This window comes from Equus caballus, chromosome 24, assembly GCF_041296265.1.
Source record: "Equus caballus isolate H_3958 breed thoroughbred chromosome 24, TB-T2T, whole genome shotgun sequence".
NCBI classification, from domain to species: Eukaryota; Metazoa; Chordata; class Mammalia; order Perissodactyla; family Equidae; genus Equus; species Equus caballus.
Window position 1 is genome coordinate 57,398,859 of NC_091707.1, and position 16,618 is coordinate 57,415,476.

General features: G+C 44.6%; 1 protein-coding gene across 4 annotated transcripts in view; it reads right to left on the reverse strand.

Moving 5' to 3' along the window:
- CDC42BPB (CDC42 binding protein kinase beta) overlaps window positions 1–16,618 on the reverse strand; it is a 133,526-nt gene that overhangs the window by 39,805 nt on the left and 77,103 nt on the right. For all 4 annotated transcript variants that reach the window (XR_011431894.1, XR_002803706.2, XM_023628442.2 and 1 more), the window contains exons 6-15: window positions 15,193–15,286; window positions 12,688–12,888; window positions 10,559–10,807; window positions 9,015–9,094; window positions 6,752–6,918; window positions 6,548–6,667; window positions 5,527–5,660; window positions 3,537–3,779; window positions 1,867–1,977; window positions 105–349 (exon numbers count right to left, since the gene is read on the reverse strand). Coding sequence is in view for 2 of the 4 variants with exons in the window: in XM_023628442.2 (XP_023484210.2) it covers window positions 105–349; window positions 1,867–1,977; window positions 3,537–3,779; window positions 5,527–5,660; window positions 6,548–6,667; window positions 6,752–6,918; window positions 9,015–9,094; window positions 10,559–10,807; window positions 12,688–12,888; window positions 15,193–15,286 (1,644 nt within the window). In the remaining 2 variants the exon portion in view is untranslated. The remainder of the gene's footprint in view (window positions 1–104; window positions 350–1,866; window positions 1,978–3,536; window positions 3,780–5,526; window positions 5,661–6,547; window positions 6,668–6,751; window positions 6,919–9,014; window positions 9,095–10,558; window positions 10,808–12,687; window positions 12,889–15,192; window positions 15,287–16,618) is intronic.

The following is a 16,618-nucleotide window of genomic DNA, read 5'->3' on the forward strand; positions in this document are numbered from 1 at the left end:
AAAGGAGACAGGAAGTTGGAGAAGGTCCTAACTCAGCCGGCACTCCCATCTCTGGCTTGCATACAAGCCTGCCTTTTCTACAGTGAGGGGTTCGTGACACTTACCGTTCTCGTTTTGACTTCTCTAATTTATCTTTTAACATTAAGATTTCTTTCTGCAGTGCCAGCTGGTGGCTTTCGGAATCATGCACCTCCTTTTTCACATTTTTCACTTCTAGCACATGGGAGGCCTCACGCCTGACCAATTCTTCTTCATAAAACAAGACTTTCTTCTCAAGCTCAGATTTTATCTTGGAAATCTCCTGCTGATGTTCTAAGGTGGCACCTTGGCCCCGGCCTCCTTGCTTCATCTGAAGATAAAGATTAAAATAAACGACAAATCTCTGTACCCTCTCTGGAGAGTCATGTGTCATCCCTACCACGTGCAGGTACTTGTAAACGCTATTTCCTTTGCTCTCCCAACAACAGGCACTGTACTAAGCGATGTAGCTGGCCTCAGTCATGTGGTCCTTCTAACAACTGCAAGGCAGATTTTAGTGGGTGAGAGTATCTGCCTTGCAGAATAGATGTGCCCAGATCTGCCTGGGACCCCAGAGGCTCTGCCTCATGCTCTGACCTGAATTGTCTTCAAAGTCTCGTCATGCTGTTCATTCACTCATACAACAGTACTCTCTTGAGGGATGACTACATGTCAGACACCATTCCGGTAATAGGGTTATACCAAGGTCTCTGCTCTCATGGGGCAGAGGGGGAAAGACTGATAACAAAGCAGCAAGTAAGCAACAAGACGGTAACACAGGTAATGTGATAAAGAATGGGGGGGGGGGTGACACAAAGGGGATGGTTAGGGAGGAAGCATGAGGTGGTGACAGATGAAGGGAAATGTCAGGCTAGAGCTTCAGCACGGGAGGAAGAGCAAGGGCAAAGGTACTGAGGTGAGAAGCAGCTAGGTGCGTCTGAAGGAGAGGAGGATGTCACAGTGGCTGGAGTGAGGCTATGTGGGGAAGTGCCAGGAGAGGAGCTGTCAAGCGAGGAGGTTGGGTTATTCGAGAGCTGCGAGAAGCCACCAGAGAGCACTAAGGACGTGATGAGCTCTGATTTCAGTTTAACAAGCTCACTCTGGCCTCTGTGTGAAGAGCAGACTACAGGGGACAGTGAGAGGGACAGGAGACTCAGTCACAAGGGAGCGGGAGTCCAGACAAACAGTGCTGCCAGTGGAAGCAAAGAAGATGGAGATAGACCCCTTAGGGATATGTACTGGGGGAGAGGTGAGGATTCGCTGATGGGCAAGGCGGGAGGGTGGGAGAAGACCCACTGCCTCCATCTCACAGACAAGGAAACTGAGGCTCAGAAAGTGGAGCCCCGTATCTGAAGTCACCCCAGGCTAACAAGGAGCCCCACCGCCTTCTCACCTGTGTTCTTGCCACTACAGCCCCTCCCCTCGCTGTCCCACTCCCTCTGGCTTCACCTTGCTGCCCTCTGGCCAAGACAACCAGCCTGTCTCTTCCACCATCAGCAGCAAGACACGAGCTTTAAGGAACTTTTCCACGAATGGATTCTACTGAATTTAGAAACCCAGGATATACAGAAGTATTAGCTGTTAGTCTACAAGGGCTTACTATAAACTGCCTGCAGCTTTTATATAGGGAAAGAAATGAATGAACTTGGTTTTCAAAGTGAAAAGCTATCATGAAGGCAGGTTCACGTCCTACCATCTCTCCCTCTCCTGTGTCTCATCTGGAGCTGTCTTGTGTCAAAGGTCACCCTAATAAACACATGAATCAAGACAACTTCCACCATAACAGAGTTAGTAATGAGAACAGTCTGTCCTCTCTCAGTAAGAATAAAGACCCTAACCAGGCACTACCTTGAGGGCCTCAAGCTCACTTTCTATTTGCTTGGAGAAGTTCTCACTGTGCTCTCGAAGTTTGCGCTCCTTGGAGGCCTCGGCGATGGCATCCTCGAGCTGAGCTTCCAGCTACAAAAGGAACATCCGTCCTTTATTAACACAAAACAAGCCCACTGCGTCAGCTAGATCTTTACCCAAAAGGAACCCTAAGCGGACAAAATTTTGAAAGATCTTTGTAATTCTTCACTCTCAGTAAGATTTTATTACAAGTGAAAAGCTGAGAAATATACTTCAGGGCTTAACTAGGAGGGCTGGTTTGTAACAAAACAAATTTAAAATCTAGTTTAAATTGATAATTTGAGATTAAATTTCAAAAAAGGATACTGGTTTGTGAAAACAAGTACCTCTGATACGTGTAGAACATGGATTCATTTTTTAAACGGAAAATTACACACACACACAAAAACACAGAGAGGTATAATGAAGTCCATATACCATCACCAGCGTCAATAGTTAGCAACTTGGCCCAGCTTGCTCCATCTACAGGCCTACTTCCAAAAGCCAACCCCAGACGTCTATTATTTCATCCAGAGGTGGAATGGTATTGCTTAATTACGAGTTTCACTAACTTGAGTTATAGGTGGCTACAACTACGAATGCATTTGGATTGCAGAATAAACTATCTAAGAAAAACACAAATAGGCATTTTGAGGCCAAATGACAAAGAGCCTTGAATGTGAAAAGAACAAGGGCATGTTCTTCTGGGCATTCTGCAGTTTACCAAGTAAATTTTAATAGAATTTTAAACTAAGAGTTGCTTAAAATACGTTGCCTGTTAATAGTAGAACATTCAGAATATCTGGGACAGCATTCCTCAAAGTGGAGTTCTGAGGGCCTAAGGCGTTTGTAAGGCCCTTCCTTTTTCTAACTGCCTATCTGTAGGAGCCGAGTTTTCTTCATATATTTTATCCAAAACAACATATCACGGCAGACTGAATGCAGAAACATACATGAGAACTTGGGTGTCTTCTATTAAGCCAGATATTAAAGAAAAGTACAAAAATATTAAAAATGCCAGTCTTCTCACTAATTTTTAAAAAATAGTTACCTTCCATAAAAAATGTTATTTATGTTAACATGTAATATGTTTACTGTTACATTGAAAAAAATTCTCAGTTTTAATTTCCAGCATGGTAAACATTAAGAACTATAACCCACACAAACAAAAGCTCTTTGGGGGGCCTCAATAATTTTTAAGAGTGTAAAGGAGTTCTGAAACCCAAGTCTTATAAATGCTGATCCAAGGCAGCTGACGTAAGGTCTGCGAGGCTGGAACACGTCCTCCTCCCTTTCTATCCTCTGACGTGGGTGCTCAAGTTTCCTCCAGCCACACTATATCACAACACGAAGTATTTTTATTATATTTGTGGTGTGAGAATACTCTGCTTTAAAAGAGAATTTTTAAAAATCAGTACTACAGAAACTTCTTTTTAATAATTTCACAAACAGATATCGAGGGCTGAGAACTACAAAATAAATGCTTGGCAGATCAACTTACTAGGCCTCACATAAAATTTAAGACACACTTTAAAGTAATTTATGTAATACAGCCCAAGTTTTCAGAGACGTTTTATTAAGATCATACAAAAGTCCAATCAATACAATCCCTGAAACCTCTAAAAAGCTACCTCTTTCCTGAACTTATCGGATTTGCGGATTTCCTGCCGCATCGAGTCGATTTTCTGCATGGCCACCTCCATTTCTTCCTCTTTGTCCCGGAGCTGCCGAGAAACCTTTTGCTTCTGGGAGCGGAGTTCTGCCATGCGCTCATTGAGCTCCGAGAACTCCTGCAGGGCCAGCTTTCGCTGCTGGTGGGCATCTTTGAGTTCTCTGGCTTGGGATTTCAACCGTTCTGAAGCTTCAACCAATTGCTGAACAAAAAAAATTACAGATGTTTTCCATTTGCTTAACACAGATCTGAAAAGCTGGAAGCTCAGTCTTCCACTATATTAAGGAGTTAAAAGTAACAGCAAATGCTGGTTATAGACCACAGCCACGGATCCAAGAATCCACCTTATTGGAAAAAGTCCTTTGCTGTGCCATAGCACAGCCACACGTGCAGCCTGGAAGAAGTCTACCTGCGCTCAGGTGCTGAGCATGAACCCACTCCAGGAAAGACCCTCCTCCCAAATGGAGCAGCCTGCTCACAGAGGCAAGTGTGGCTCAGAAATTTCAACCTCTGGGGCCAGCCCCGGTGACCTAATGGTTAAGTTTGACATACTCCACTTCAGCAGCCTGGGTTCAGTTCCCAGGCGTGGACCTACACCACTTGTCTGTTAGTGGCCATGGTGTGGCAGTGGTTCACATAAAAAAGGAAAAACAGAGGACGACTAGCAACAGATGTTAGCTCAGGATAAATCTTCCTCAGCAAAAAAAACCCCCAAGAAACTTTGACCTCTTCTCTGTCATCTACACAATCACAAAGGAGGATGAAGCATGAATTTGGTCACCATTCTAGTTACTTAAACACAGCAAAATCAGAAAAGAACACATTATATATGAAAACGCTTAAGATTTTAATCAAAGTAAAGAATTGTATAAAAACAATCAATAGCTAGCTAACCCTTAACCAGAGCCTGAGGTATGGATGCTGGCTGTCCCTCTGGGTGTACTGACAACGCAGCCTCACCATGATGCACTGATCACCTCACCTCCCTGCAGCTGACCCCTCAACCATCAGGCTGCTCACCCACTGCGGCAGCGGAATCTGAGGAAGTTGGCAGGGCAGCTCCCACCACAGGGAGAAGAGCGTGTCCCCCAGGGCCCTCTAGGTCTGGCTCAGTGCGCGTTTCTGTGACTATATCAATGAGGCTCCTCCTCTCCTACACAGCACTTCTAGGCGAAGAATTGCAAGTGGTATGACACCATGGTGAACTGAACAATCAACCTGGCTTTGAAATCCCGCACATTCTAGAGAACAGATCACAAACTACAGGTTCAATGACTCAAGTGTATACATGAATGTATTTTAGAAAACATGATCCTAACTGTGGTATGAATATATTGTTGTCTGAGCACAGTTTGATGTACATTACTGAAAATCAAATTTATAAAGGAGTTATGAGGGAAATCACCCCCATTTTAATGAATAGTCTCTTCTGTAGTGCTCTGTCATAGGTAAGAGGTCACTGCTGAAAGAAGGAGGGCAGAGGCCACTCCTGGGGCAGCCTGGTTGAGCGTGAAGGGCAAGGACTCTGGCGCCAGATCCAAGCACGTCAATCTAGGTAGGTCACTTACTGTGGGAGCTGAGATGTAGGGAAGCCCCTCGAGTCTCCTGAATCCCCATGTCCTTACTCTCACATAGGGGAGATACCATTTACTCAGCAGTGCTGTGGTGGAGACTAAAGACGATGGCTGTAAAGTTTGTGCTGGTCAAAGCCACACCTACACCGCACCTATGACCAGGAGCCCAAGCTCTGCCAGCTGCCTCAGAGGCTGTGCAGCAACTGGGCACAGCAGGACCCTGAAGCCAGTTTTGCTCCTTCTGATCTGCAGGCAGCACAGGCCACTGCACAGATGATGGTTTTGGAGGAGGTCCTCAAACCTCTGCACGCATTCAATTGTACACAACCGTGCAAATCATTTAAACTTTCCTCACACAAACTTGAGCCTCACTACCTTGTGAAAGTCCTCCTTCTCCTGTCGCACCATGCGGTACTGCTTTTCCAGGCCTTTTAGTCTATGTGTAGAGTCTTCGTGCTCCTGACGAAGTGTCACAGTGTCCTCAAGTTGTCGCTCAAGCCTATTTGAATCTGAGCAAAAGAGAAAATAAATCATGTTCCCTTATATGCGAAACTTTATCTGACTTACTGAAGAGAATTATTTAATAATTTCTAACACCTTATCATTGAGAAGATTTTTTGACTTTCTCACACACACAGAAGTGTCACACTCACAGCCACCTGCATACGTGAACACACTAGACTTGATTCTGACCATCTGTTTAACAGCTCTCTCCTGGGACTGTGAGCCCCACGGCAGCGTGCACCCATCTGTCTCAGTCCGTGCTAACGTGTGTAAGCCAGCACAATGTAACCAAAGGGTGCAACAAGGTTTTAGTGAATAATCAACTCAATGAAGTCTTTTTCGGGATCAGGATGGTAGGGTTCCAGATAGAAAATGGAGAGAAGGCATCTGACTCAGGTTTCATTTGGAGATGACAGTCAACTACAGAACCAATTCATGTGTCAGGTTAAAGGTTAAGACCTAAAAGTGATTTGAGTCTTTAGGAAGCTTTGATAACCACAAACACAAAAGACAGATGGTGACAACAGGTCTAAGCACCTAACACACTGAAAAGTAGGCAGAGCCATCGATGAAAGCCTTAGAAAGAAAGAAGTTATGGCAATTCTGTCTCAGAGCTACAAAGAGGAAAGCTGAGAGAAATGCAAAATATTCTGAGTTTATGGATAAAATATTAGGAACTGATTCTAACTGTAAATATAAAATTTTATTATTAGAGCTAAGATAGGTGGAAAAGTAATTTTAAATAAATTGACAAAATACCAAAACTCTCAATAGGTTTGCTAAAGCTTAAGCTTTTTTCTGCTTTTCGACCTTATGAAAAGGACTGAAAATTTTCTTTGCAGAGATTAATGCCCAAGAACAGAGACTAAGCAGCTATACTTACAACACTTACCTGCTATTTTATTCTTCAAACGTTCAATTTCCTCATTCAGCTTTCTGATTTCTTTCTCTCGGGCTGAGCTGCCGGGGGCCCGAGTTGAGCTGTGGAGGGACTGCACGGTCTGGGTGGACTCTAGGGAGGGGAGAGACGGTATGAGTGCAGGCCCACGGGGATGGTGGGCAGTCCAGAGTTGCAGAATCGACTCTGCCCACTCACCTTGCAGCTTTCTGCTCAGCTCTAGCTTCTCTTGTTCCAGTCTCCGTATCCTCCTTTCATAAGCTTCAACCTGCAAGCTGTTCTCTAAATCCCGCTGCACACCCTCATCTTTGGTCAATGTGTTGGACTGCATTATACTCTTCAGAGAGCCTCGATCAGAAAAAGAGCTGCAAATAAAGCAACAAGGTTTTCTGATCAATTGAAAATTTAAGGTGATTTCATCAACATTTAAAAACTTCCTGGGGTAAAAGATCAGTCTTTTTAAATTGGCAAACAAAAACACCCATGAAAAGACTTTTTTGTTTATGGAGCCAAAATCAGACAAGAGTCTTCTTTACTGCAAGACTGGATGACAATGGGAAACTGAGAAGGACATGCCCGCAGAGCCAGTCAAAGAAAACGGCTCTGCAAAGGAGGGGAAATGTAATTTCTAAATCATCACTTACACTTACTGCAAATGCAGAAAGAGAAGGTATTTTGTGCAAGGAGCAGGGCTTGAGGGGCCTTGCTGGGCTGCAGGCAGAGGCTTCACTGGACGATGCAGTGTGGCTAGACCACCATGGGCCATCGAGAGCTTCCTGGTTCTGCCACCACCTGGGGACAGTTCCTTCAACCCTCTGCAACTCATCTTCCCTGCAGACTAAACAACCTGCAAGGTCCCCTCAATTCCAGCACTCTGATCAGCATAGCTAAGCCACTCACCAATGACCACAGTCAACTTGACAACACACTTGTAACTACTCACCAGCCAAAGATGGCTCTCTCACTCAGAACCTAATTCTTGGACAGTTTCAGAAGCTATTTATTAGCTCCTCTTGCTTTTTTTTTTTGGTGAGGAAGATTGGCCCCAAGCTAACATCTGTGCCAACCTTCCTCTATTTTGTATGTGGGATGCTACCACAGCATGACCCAATGAGCAGTGTGTAGGTCCATCCCTGGGATCCGAATCCATGAACCCTGGGCTGCCGAAGTGGAGTGCACAAACCCAACCACTACGCCACTGGGCCAGACCCTTTTCTTGCTTTTAATGTGACAATGATGTCAGGCGAACACTTCTGAGTCCTAAACTGAGTGCAGTAAAGACACACACACATTCACAGAAGGGCCTGGCCAGTGTTTCTGAAAGGTGGCCCAAGAGCACTATGCCCTGCCAGCACTGCGGGGGTCTGTTCCAGGAGATTCCTGGGCCCAACCTGCCAAACCAGAGGCTCAGCAGGTGGGCCTAGAACCCACAGATTTGACAAGCACCTAGTGAGCTGGAATGTACCAGAAAGGTCAAAAGCCTCTGCACGAGAGATTAACAAATCGATATGCCCTTCACAACTTGAAATGCTTCCTGTGGGGCAGACGGCATGAGCCATCACTTTGGCTTCAGTGCTGTTTAACTCTGGCACCTCACACCAAAACAGAGCTTCCACCAGCTTGAGCAGAAGGAACCCTCTCTGAAGGAATTTCTATCAGTTCAGGTACCAGCTGCTATAAGATGCCATGAATCAAATTTTGTGAGCTTTCTTCAGGCACCATGGCAGTTTCATTTGTTTTATTTTACCCACCTTTCTTCCTAACCCCTATCCTTTTGGCCCAGTTTCCTTTTAAAAGCAAGGTAGAAAACCGCAGGCAACACAGGTTTGCAAGAGGTCTATGCAAGACACAGGGTGACAGATACAAAGAGTCTCAGGGGCTGGAGTCATATGTGGGGCTTATGCTCTGAGGTCTTCAGATTTTTCATTATGCCAGGGACTGTACTCCAACCCCACTAACGGAAGCTACAGAGCTGCGGATAAAATCCCTATGAAAGCAAGCAGAGGGCCCTAATGAAAGACGGCTCTTAGCTGAGCATGACTGGAAACTGGTGCTGTTGGTTGCGTCTACTGATGTTCTATCAGAACAAATTTTGCCAATGCTGATGGCCTATAGGCAGGAGCCAGCAAACTACGGCCTGTGGGCCGAATCCCCCAAAGTCTGTTTTCGTATCTTCCATGAGCTAAGAATGGTTTTTACATTTTTAAAAGGTTGTTAAGAAAGAAGAATATACAAGAGACCACAAAGCCTGAATTATTTACTATTAGGCCCTTTATGGGAAAAAGTCTGCCACCCGGCTTTACGTCATCCTGTGCAATACATTTTTAAAGGACAAATCCATCCACAGCTCCCTTGAGCATGGCCCTCCCAGGGCTCTGATGCTTGCACAGAAGCACACCCTCAGACTGTCCACCAACCTCAAGGGAAGGCTCTGCTGGGGGAATGACGAATCTAGACATACCTTTCCGTTGTGAACGTAAAACCGATGAATGGCAAATGTAATCCAGAAAAGCCTGTATGAGAACCAGGAGGTAATATTTCCTGTATAAGAACACGGACAACATAAATGAAATTCATGGTTAAACAAATGGGAAAAAAAGGAGGAAAGAATGTTACCATAATGGCGAAATCAAGACAGCACTAGGGAGAATTGCATGGCCTTCTAGAATGTTGATTCCATGGTGTCATCTGCATGGGAGCTTAGCATTGGAAGATTTATTTCTCATTCCTGGCTCTGCCCATCATACAATACAGTTAAGAGGATAAACACATAGCTTTTGAAGATGATAATGGTACAGGACAAACTTGAAACAGGGTAGTGATTTTCAAACTTTTAAAGCCACGGCACCCACTGCTCAACAGACCCTGAGCAGAGATGAGCAGTGGGACACAGGTGCAGCCCTCAGACGACGTGGGGCAGAGGCTGGGAGCTGTCAAGTTCTTGGCCTGAAATAGAGGCCAAAGGCAGAAAGGAGGTTTGGAACCAAAAGGTAGACTATTTTAGATAAGTTTATCACAACTCTATTTTTCAGGTTGAAGATTCTTCTTTATTATAATTTATCTGGGAAATTTCAGTGTGAGAATAATTTCTTTGGAGTCTAGGGAAAATCCTTTCAACAAGAATACCTTTCTCAATGTGGTCTAAAGTTCAGGTCTTATTTTAGTGAGAGAAATTCTCTAAATTAAGGAGTAATCAAGAAGATTTTTCTTTTATTTGGTTAAAGCTCAGTTTCTCTATCCTCAAACCAAGAGACATGTATGGATTAAAAAAGTGGGGTTTGATGAGACCAAACTAATTTTACTACATATGAGCAAAACTCTCTGGAACCAAAGGTATGCTGACTAGTGCGTCAGAGGCCAGTCAGACCAGGTCAGACACCAGAGGGTCCCAGGCCAGGACCCAAGTTGGAAAATCCACGATCTCAAATGTCAGTAGAAAGACTCGAAATCTGCACATCATCCCTGTCATTCCTGAACGCCTGCCATACAAGGAAACAGACATGCAGAGGCTGAAAACAAGTGACGGAAGGAAGAGTGAACATGCTCTCATGTGTAGGGACACAGTGAGAAGGACTGGAAACTGAGAGGCCTACACACCAGCTGGGGGGCTGCAGGCTAAACTCCTGGCTGGGTCTTTATATCCAGAAGTGGTGAGAGGGCTGTGGTGAAGCTCTAACATGATAATGCATGCGATAATGCTTTGAAAAGGTACAAGCTGCCATGAAAATAAGAGCATAAGTATTTGTGATGAATTCCAAAACAAAGCAGCTACTTAATTCAGTTTTACTCAAATTGATTAACCCAACATTTTTAAAAAGGGATATTAAGAACAAAGCTGAAGACTGGACTAAAAGGTGTATTTTCTTGAGACACTTGCCAAATTTTTCAAAAATCGGTATAGTTCTAAGATTTATTATCTTGATAAGCAAAACCTTCAACATAACACTGCAAATATTCAGGCCTACTATGATACAATATTGAGAATAAAACGGTTGTTACACTTACAATATTTCTTAGCACATCATCATCCACATCGAAGTTGGATGTGTCAGAAGGACTGCTCACATCAGGAATGTAAGGTGCTTCTAGGTTTCGTATATTTTCCCAATTTAGTCCTTCAAAGAACGCATGCTTTTTGAAGTCCTCTATTCCATTCTGCCCTAGCCGGCGCTCTCTGCTGCAGATTAGTCTCTGAATGAGGTCTTTTGCTTCTTCAGATACATCCGTGACATGGGAAGGGAACTGAAATCGCTCCTGAGGGGTGAGGAGGCAATCAGTGGACACATGATGAAAACTTACTTAGAAAAGTCCCGGGTGCACAGACGCCACACGAAATAAAGTAGAAACAATGGCTCCAAAGCAACAGCGTGTTTTCCTTCATGGTGACTAAACACAAACGAAATCCAATGAAATGGAGCTCCAGACAGGCAAACAAGGAAACCATCGGTCTGGCCAGTTTTTATTCATGGCAGACTTGTAGCACATTGCATGTAAGTTAAAACAAGGATAAATTTTCACCTATCAAACTGGCAAAGAATGTTGACAAGTTGTGGGTGGGATCAGAAACTGGCACAGCCTTTTCAGAAAGCATTTTGCCAATATCTATGGCAATCCCACTTCTAAAAATTTATTCTAGAGAAATAAGCCACAAAGAGAAAACATAACATTTTCATGACAGCATTATATCCTGACCAAGAAAACTCCAAATTACCTAAACGTCCATCAAAAAGGGACTTGTTAAAAAAAGATATGGTGCACCCACAGAGAAAGGTCTACCTCTGTGTGCTGAAAAGAATGACAAAATATACTGACAAAAAACCTGGTTATGTGTGACATGATGCCATTTATTTAGATACAGCGCCTACCTCACCAGCTTCAGTCTGCAAGGCCACACACCCAGCATGGCCGAGTGGGCCTGAGTGCCAAGCCACCACTGCTGTCTGGGCCTCACTTTATGGTCTATGACAAAGGATGACAACGGCCCTACTTCACAGGGCTGTTGTGAAGAGTAAATAAACGAATGCACAAGAGCACGAGACCAGGGCCCCATAGGCGGCAAGCACTCAGTCCCAGTCGGTTCTCAGCGTTTGCGAGTCCTATTTGTTACCTTAATCAGTCTGTTGCTGAGCAGCGGATGGGTGATTTTTGACATGTACTGTATGTACTTTTACATTGTCTGAAGTTTTACACTAAGTATATATTAATTTATAAATGTAAAAACTTATTTCTATTTTGGGAAAAGTGTTTTAAAAGTATAACTTGTTTTGACTTGGAGTTAAATGGAAGACCATTTACCACTTTAGTGTTGATCTGTTCCCTACACAGGAATTAATGGGGGACAGATGAGCATGTGAGGGGGATCACTTCTGAAGTATGTGCATGAGTGACAGAGCAGGTTGAGAAAGAAAGTTATAAGAATATACTGGCCAAGAGGGTGAAAGTGGCATTAGAAAGACATATTTGCTTACAGAGTGTAAGAAAAAAAAGAGATGACAAAAACATTAGAAAGAAGAGGAAATAATAAAAAAGGAAACAAAGGAAAGAGAACAAAGGCAATATTGAAGTGAAAAATCAACAGGTGGAAAAGGGAAAAGAAAAGACCCAGGATCAACAAAGGATTAATGACGTTATGTTGAGCTAGACATGTGATCTGTTTATAACTGATTTTTGGAAAAACAGATTTGAGAATCAGAGCTGGCATCTCACTGATGAATCCAGACCCACAGGTCAAACTGCCCAAGTGGTCTCCCCCAAGGCCATCCCAAGGCAACTCACACTCACCACAGCCACCACAGCTGTCTGCGTCTTTCTACCAAAGCCCCCTTCTCCTGCAGGGACCCTGACCCAGTAATATCATCACCCTCCACCAGAAAATGGGATCACCCTCGAAGCTTCCCCGCCCCTCATGCCCCCATCTACTGTGTCAGCAAGCTGGGCCAATTCTACCTCCTAGACCTCTCCCGACTCTCTGGACTCCGGTCTGGCTGCCACCAGCCTGCTCCAACCCTATCACGTCTTCCAGAACAACTCTAACAGCTTCCAAACTGCCTTCCCTCCTCTAGGTTGCTCTCTCTGCCTCCAGGCCTGTGCTTTGGTACTAGAGCAAAACAGGATGTGGAAATGCAACGTCTTACTTCATGGTTCATGATCTTTCCATAGGTCTCCACAAGTGATTCTGCATAAAACGGTGTTTCTCCATACAGCATTTCGTACATACAGACGCCCAGAGACCACCAGTCACACTCGGGGCCGTACTTGCCCATGCCGTCCTCCATCGCCTGCAGAATCTCCGGTGAGATGTAGTCAGGTGTGCCCACGGCCACAGAGGACTGAACCTTAGGGGAGAGGGACGTACTGAAGGGAAACCCTAGGACATCTCTAATTTCAAATTTCTAATTACTTTCTCTAAAACAGGGACAACAGATAATGAAATAATCATGGAATAAAACTGGCACATGATCATGATTTAAAAACCTAATAATTCAAAATTCAATGCACATCAATGTTCTCCTGCAGCACTAAACATTGGGCAATTTCCAGAATGCATGAGATTCTCTTGCACGCTCAGTCTCTCGATGCCCAAATGCCCACCACAGCCCCTAAATGGCATCGCAGTCCCTCACAGGGTGCCATTTCCCACATTCTCTGTCACTACTCAAACTGTGGTCCAGGGACCATGTGTGTCTAGGCCAGACCTTCTCAGACTTTCATGTGCATAGGGGCCACCTGGGCTCTTGTAAAACAGAGATTCTAAGATGCTCCCAGGGGATGTTAAGGCTGCTCACCCGCAGCCTACCCTTCGGTCTCCCACATGAGAGCATCTGGGAGTAGGTCCAGGCACTAGCTGGGTGCTCAGGCATTCCCTAGACAGAGAACTGGAAGGCTAAGGCCCTTAAAAGGGAAAGAACAGTTCCTCGGCTATTGACATTAGCAGGAATGGGCCTCAACACAGGGACACCTCTATGGAAAGCTGCAATCAGTGAGGGCACCAATTATCACAAAGAAAGACAGGGAGACTAGGTAAGCTGAGAAATCAGATTGGTCTTGGAATACACAGACAGCATGAGTCTACAAGACTGAGGATCAGGTAGGACACGGAGACAACTATCAAGAAGGCCTGTCCGGGGAAAGGCCAGACTCTCTGCTGGGTCACCTGTGAGGAGAGCCACAGGGTACAAAGCAGCACCCCGGAGTCAGTCTGAATTAATCAGCAGGGAGCTCTGCTTCTGTTATGTGACCAGAGTCACTCCTCTGCACCTTGAGATACCTGGCTGCAGAAGCTCTGCAGTGGATGGCAGGAAGACTGGTTTCTTAGGTGGTAACACAGGGTGAGTGTCCACAGGTGATGGGAGCGATACGGAGGTAAGAAAGGTAACCAATGATCTAGTCCAGACTGAGGCTATTGTTCTTGTTATTAGGAAACTGGATTTGAGGACAGCACCAATCAATCGATCAATCTATCTATCTGTGGTCAAGACTTTTAGAAATAAGAAAGTCTGTAATGGTGGAAAGCAAGCGAGTCAATCACTTCACTCCTTTTATTTTTTTGAGGAAGATGAGCCCTGAGCTAACTACTGCCAATCCTCCTCTTTTTGCTGAGGAAGACTGGCCCAGAGCTAACATCCATGCCCATCTTCCTCTACTTTATATGTGGGATGCCTACCACACCATGGTGTTTGCCAAGCGGTACCATGTCCACACCCGGGATCTGAAGTGGCGAACCCCGGGCCGCCGAGAAGCGGAATGTACGCACTTAACCGCTGTGCCACCTGGCTGGCCCCTCTTCACTCCTTTTAAAACACTGCCAACTGATGGCAGTTTTATGGGCTCTTTTACTGCCGCCTGAAAACTCACTAGTATGAAAGGAAGAGATTGCTCTCCTCTGGAGAAGTAGTTTATATTAGACTTTATGATAAGTGGAGGCTTTAAAGAAGAAAAGACTCTCAAATATCTAAGACTAAACCGTGACAGTGATGACAGGAGAGAGTGTAGACAATCCCTTAACACAGTGAAAGCAGCTTGCTGGAAAGATCTGCGGAACTGGACTGTGAGCAAGTTAGGGCAGCCCCACTTGAGGCAACTCTGCTATGATGCTGCTCTGACCGAGGCCCAGGCCTGGGTCTCCCAGTGATGGCCGGTCCAGGGGCACCCTCCTGCTCATCAGTGGGTGTGTCAGCTGGCCCTCACAATACTGAGTATCAAGGGTCCCTGTTTTCTAGACCTATAAGATGCACAGAGAGAAAACCCCTGACTGACAGGAAGTTACCTGCCCCCAGACAGAAATGAGGATGTACCATTACACAGTTAATGTCTGTCCACTTGATCAGCCTGGATAGGGCATTTTACAAAAGCGCCCAAGAGCTGCCTCTCTTTCAATGCAGTGTTGGCATGCTTTTAGCTGCACAGGGATCTGAGGAAACCTGACAACTCCCCATTTTAGAAGGGATATGTGTTACTTTTGTAAATATAAAAACAAGAGAGATGTTTTAAACTTAAACAGGAAATTTCAACTGTCTCCTAAATGGAGTCACATTAATAAACTCGGCTTCTTAATTGTATCTCAAATCAAAAATCTAAGCCCCTTCTCAATGCAAGCAAAACCCAAAACCAAATGGAAAGTCTCCAACAAAAATACCTACAGTTCCATCATCATTCATCTTCAAACAAGATCCAAAGTCGGCCAGGCGGATATGACCATTCACGTCCAAAAGGACATTGTCAGGCTTAATGTCTCTGTTAGTAAAATAAATACATAAATTAACCATTTCCATGCATTTCCAACACATTAGGTAGGTCAAAGTTCTTAACTAGTAGTGGTTCAGCTAAGGAAATGCTAATATCATGTCATGACAGCTATAACAATCTAGGAAAAATGTCTCCCCACAATGACTTAGTAGCATATGGCAGCACCACCATCACCACTCATTCCAGTGCATCAGCTAATCCCCGATTAACCCGGTGAGACACCACTATGACTCCTACCCACCCAGGTGGCTAACCAACATTTCCTGAGCATCTCTTTTGTGGCAGGTACCACTCTCAACCCCAGGTAACCAGATGACATGGCACCTGCCTTCATGAAGCTGCACACTAGCTGAGGTGTCAGAAAATGAACATGCAATGCACAGATATGCATGTGATCTCAGGATCACAAAGCACAATCCACGTGGCAAGTGCTGTGAAAAAATACGAAGAAATATAAAATGAGGTAAAGGGAGAGACTGTGACGCATGGGGCAAGTCAGGTGGCTGTTACCACTGAGGAAGAGACCCTCGAGCAGAGACTTGATGAGTAAGGGAGTCAGGCAAAGACCTGCGGCAAGACTGCTACAGGCTAACAAATCACCATGTATCCCCCTAAATTGTATTGTATAGATAAAGACACAAAGGCTTAAAAACTGAGTACAGGCATACCTTGCTTTATTGTGCTTCGCTGATGTTATGTTTTTTACAAGACCCTCCCTCCACGAGCAAAAAGATTACAATTTGCTGAAGGCTTAGATGATAGTTAGCATTTTTTAGCAATAAAGTATTTTTTAATAAGGTATGTGCATTGTTTTTTTTCTGCTGAGGAAGGTTTGCCCTGAGCAAACATCCATGCCAATCTTCCTATTTTTTAGTATGTGGGACACCAGCACAGCATGGTTGCTAATAGAGCAATGTAGGTCCGTGCCTGGGAACCTAACTCAGGCCTCTGAAGAGAACCGCACTGAAATTAACCACTAGGCCACCAGGGTTGGCCCTGCATTGTTTTTTTATACATAATGCTATTCCACACTTAATAGACTACAGTATAGTATAAACATAACTTTTATATACACTGGGAAACCAAAATATTCGTGTGACTTGCTTTATTGCGATAATCACTTTATTGCAATAGTCTGGAACTTAACCTGCAATATCTTCAAGGTAAGCCTGTAATCTGCCCAGTTATACAGGAGCAAGTGGAGAACAGGAAGGTAAACTCGAGTCTGTCTCACTAAACCCATGGCCTTACCTACTGTTCTGTGTACTTGCAAGCACTTGGTAGGGAGTGGGGCCAGCAGGGGTGGACTTTAAAGTGCTA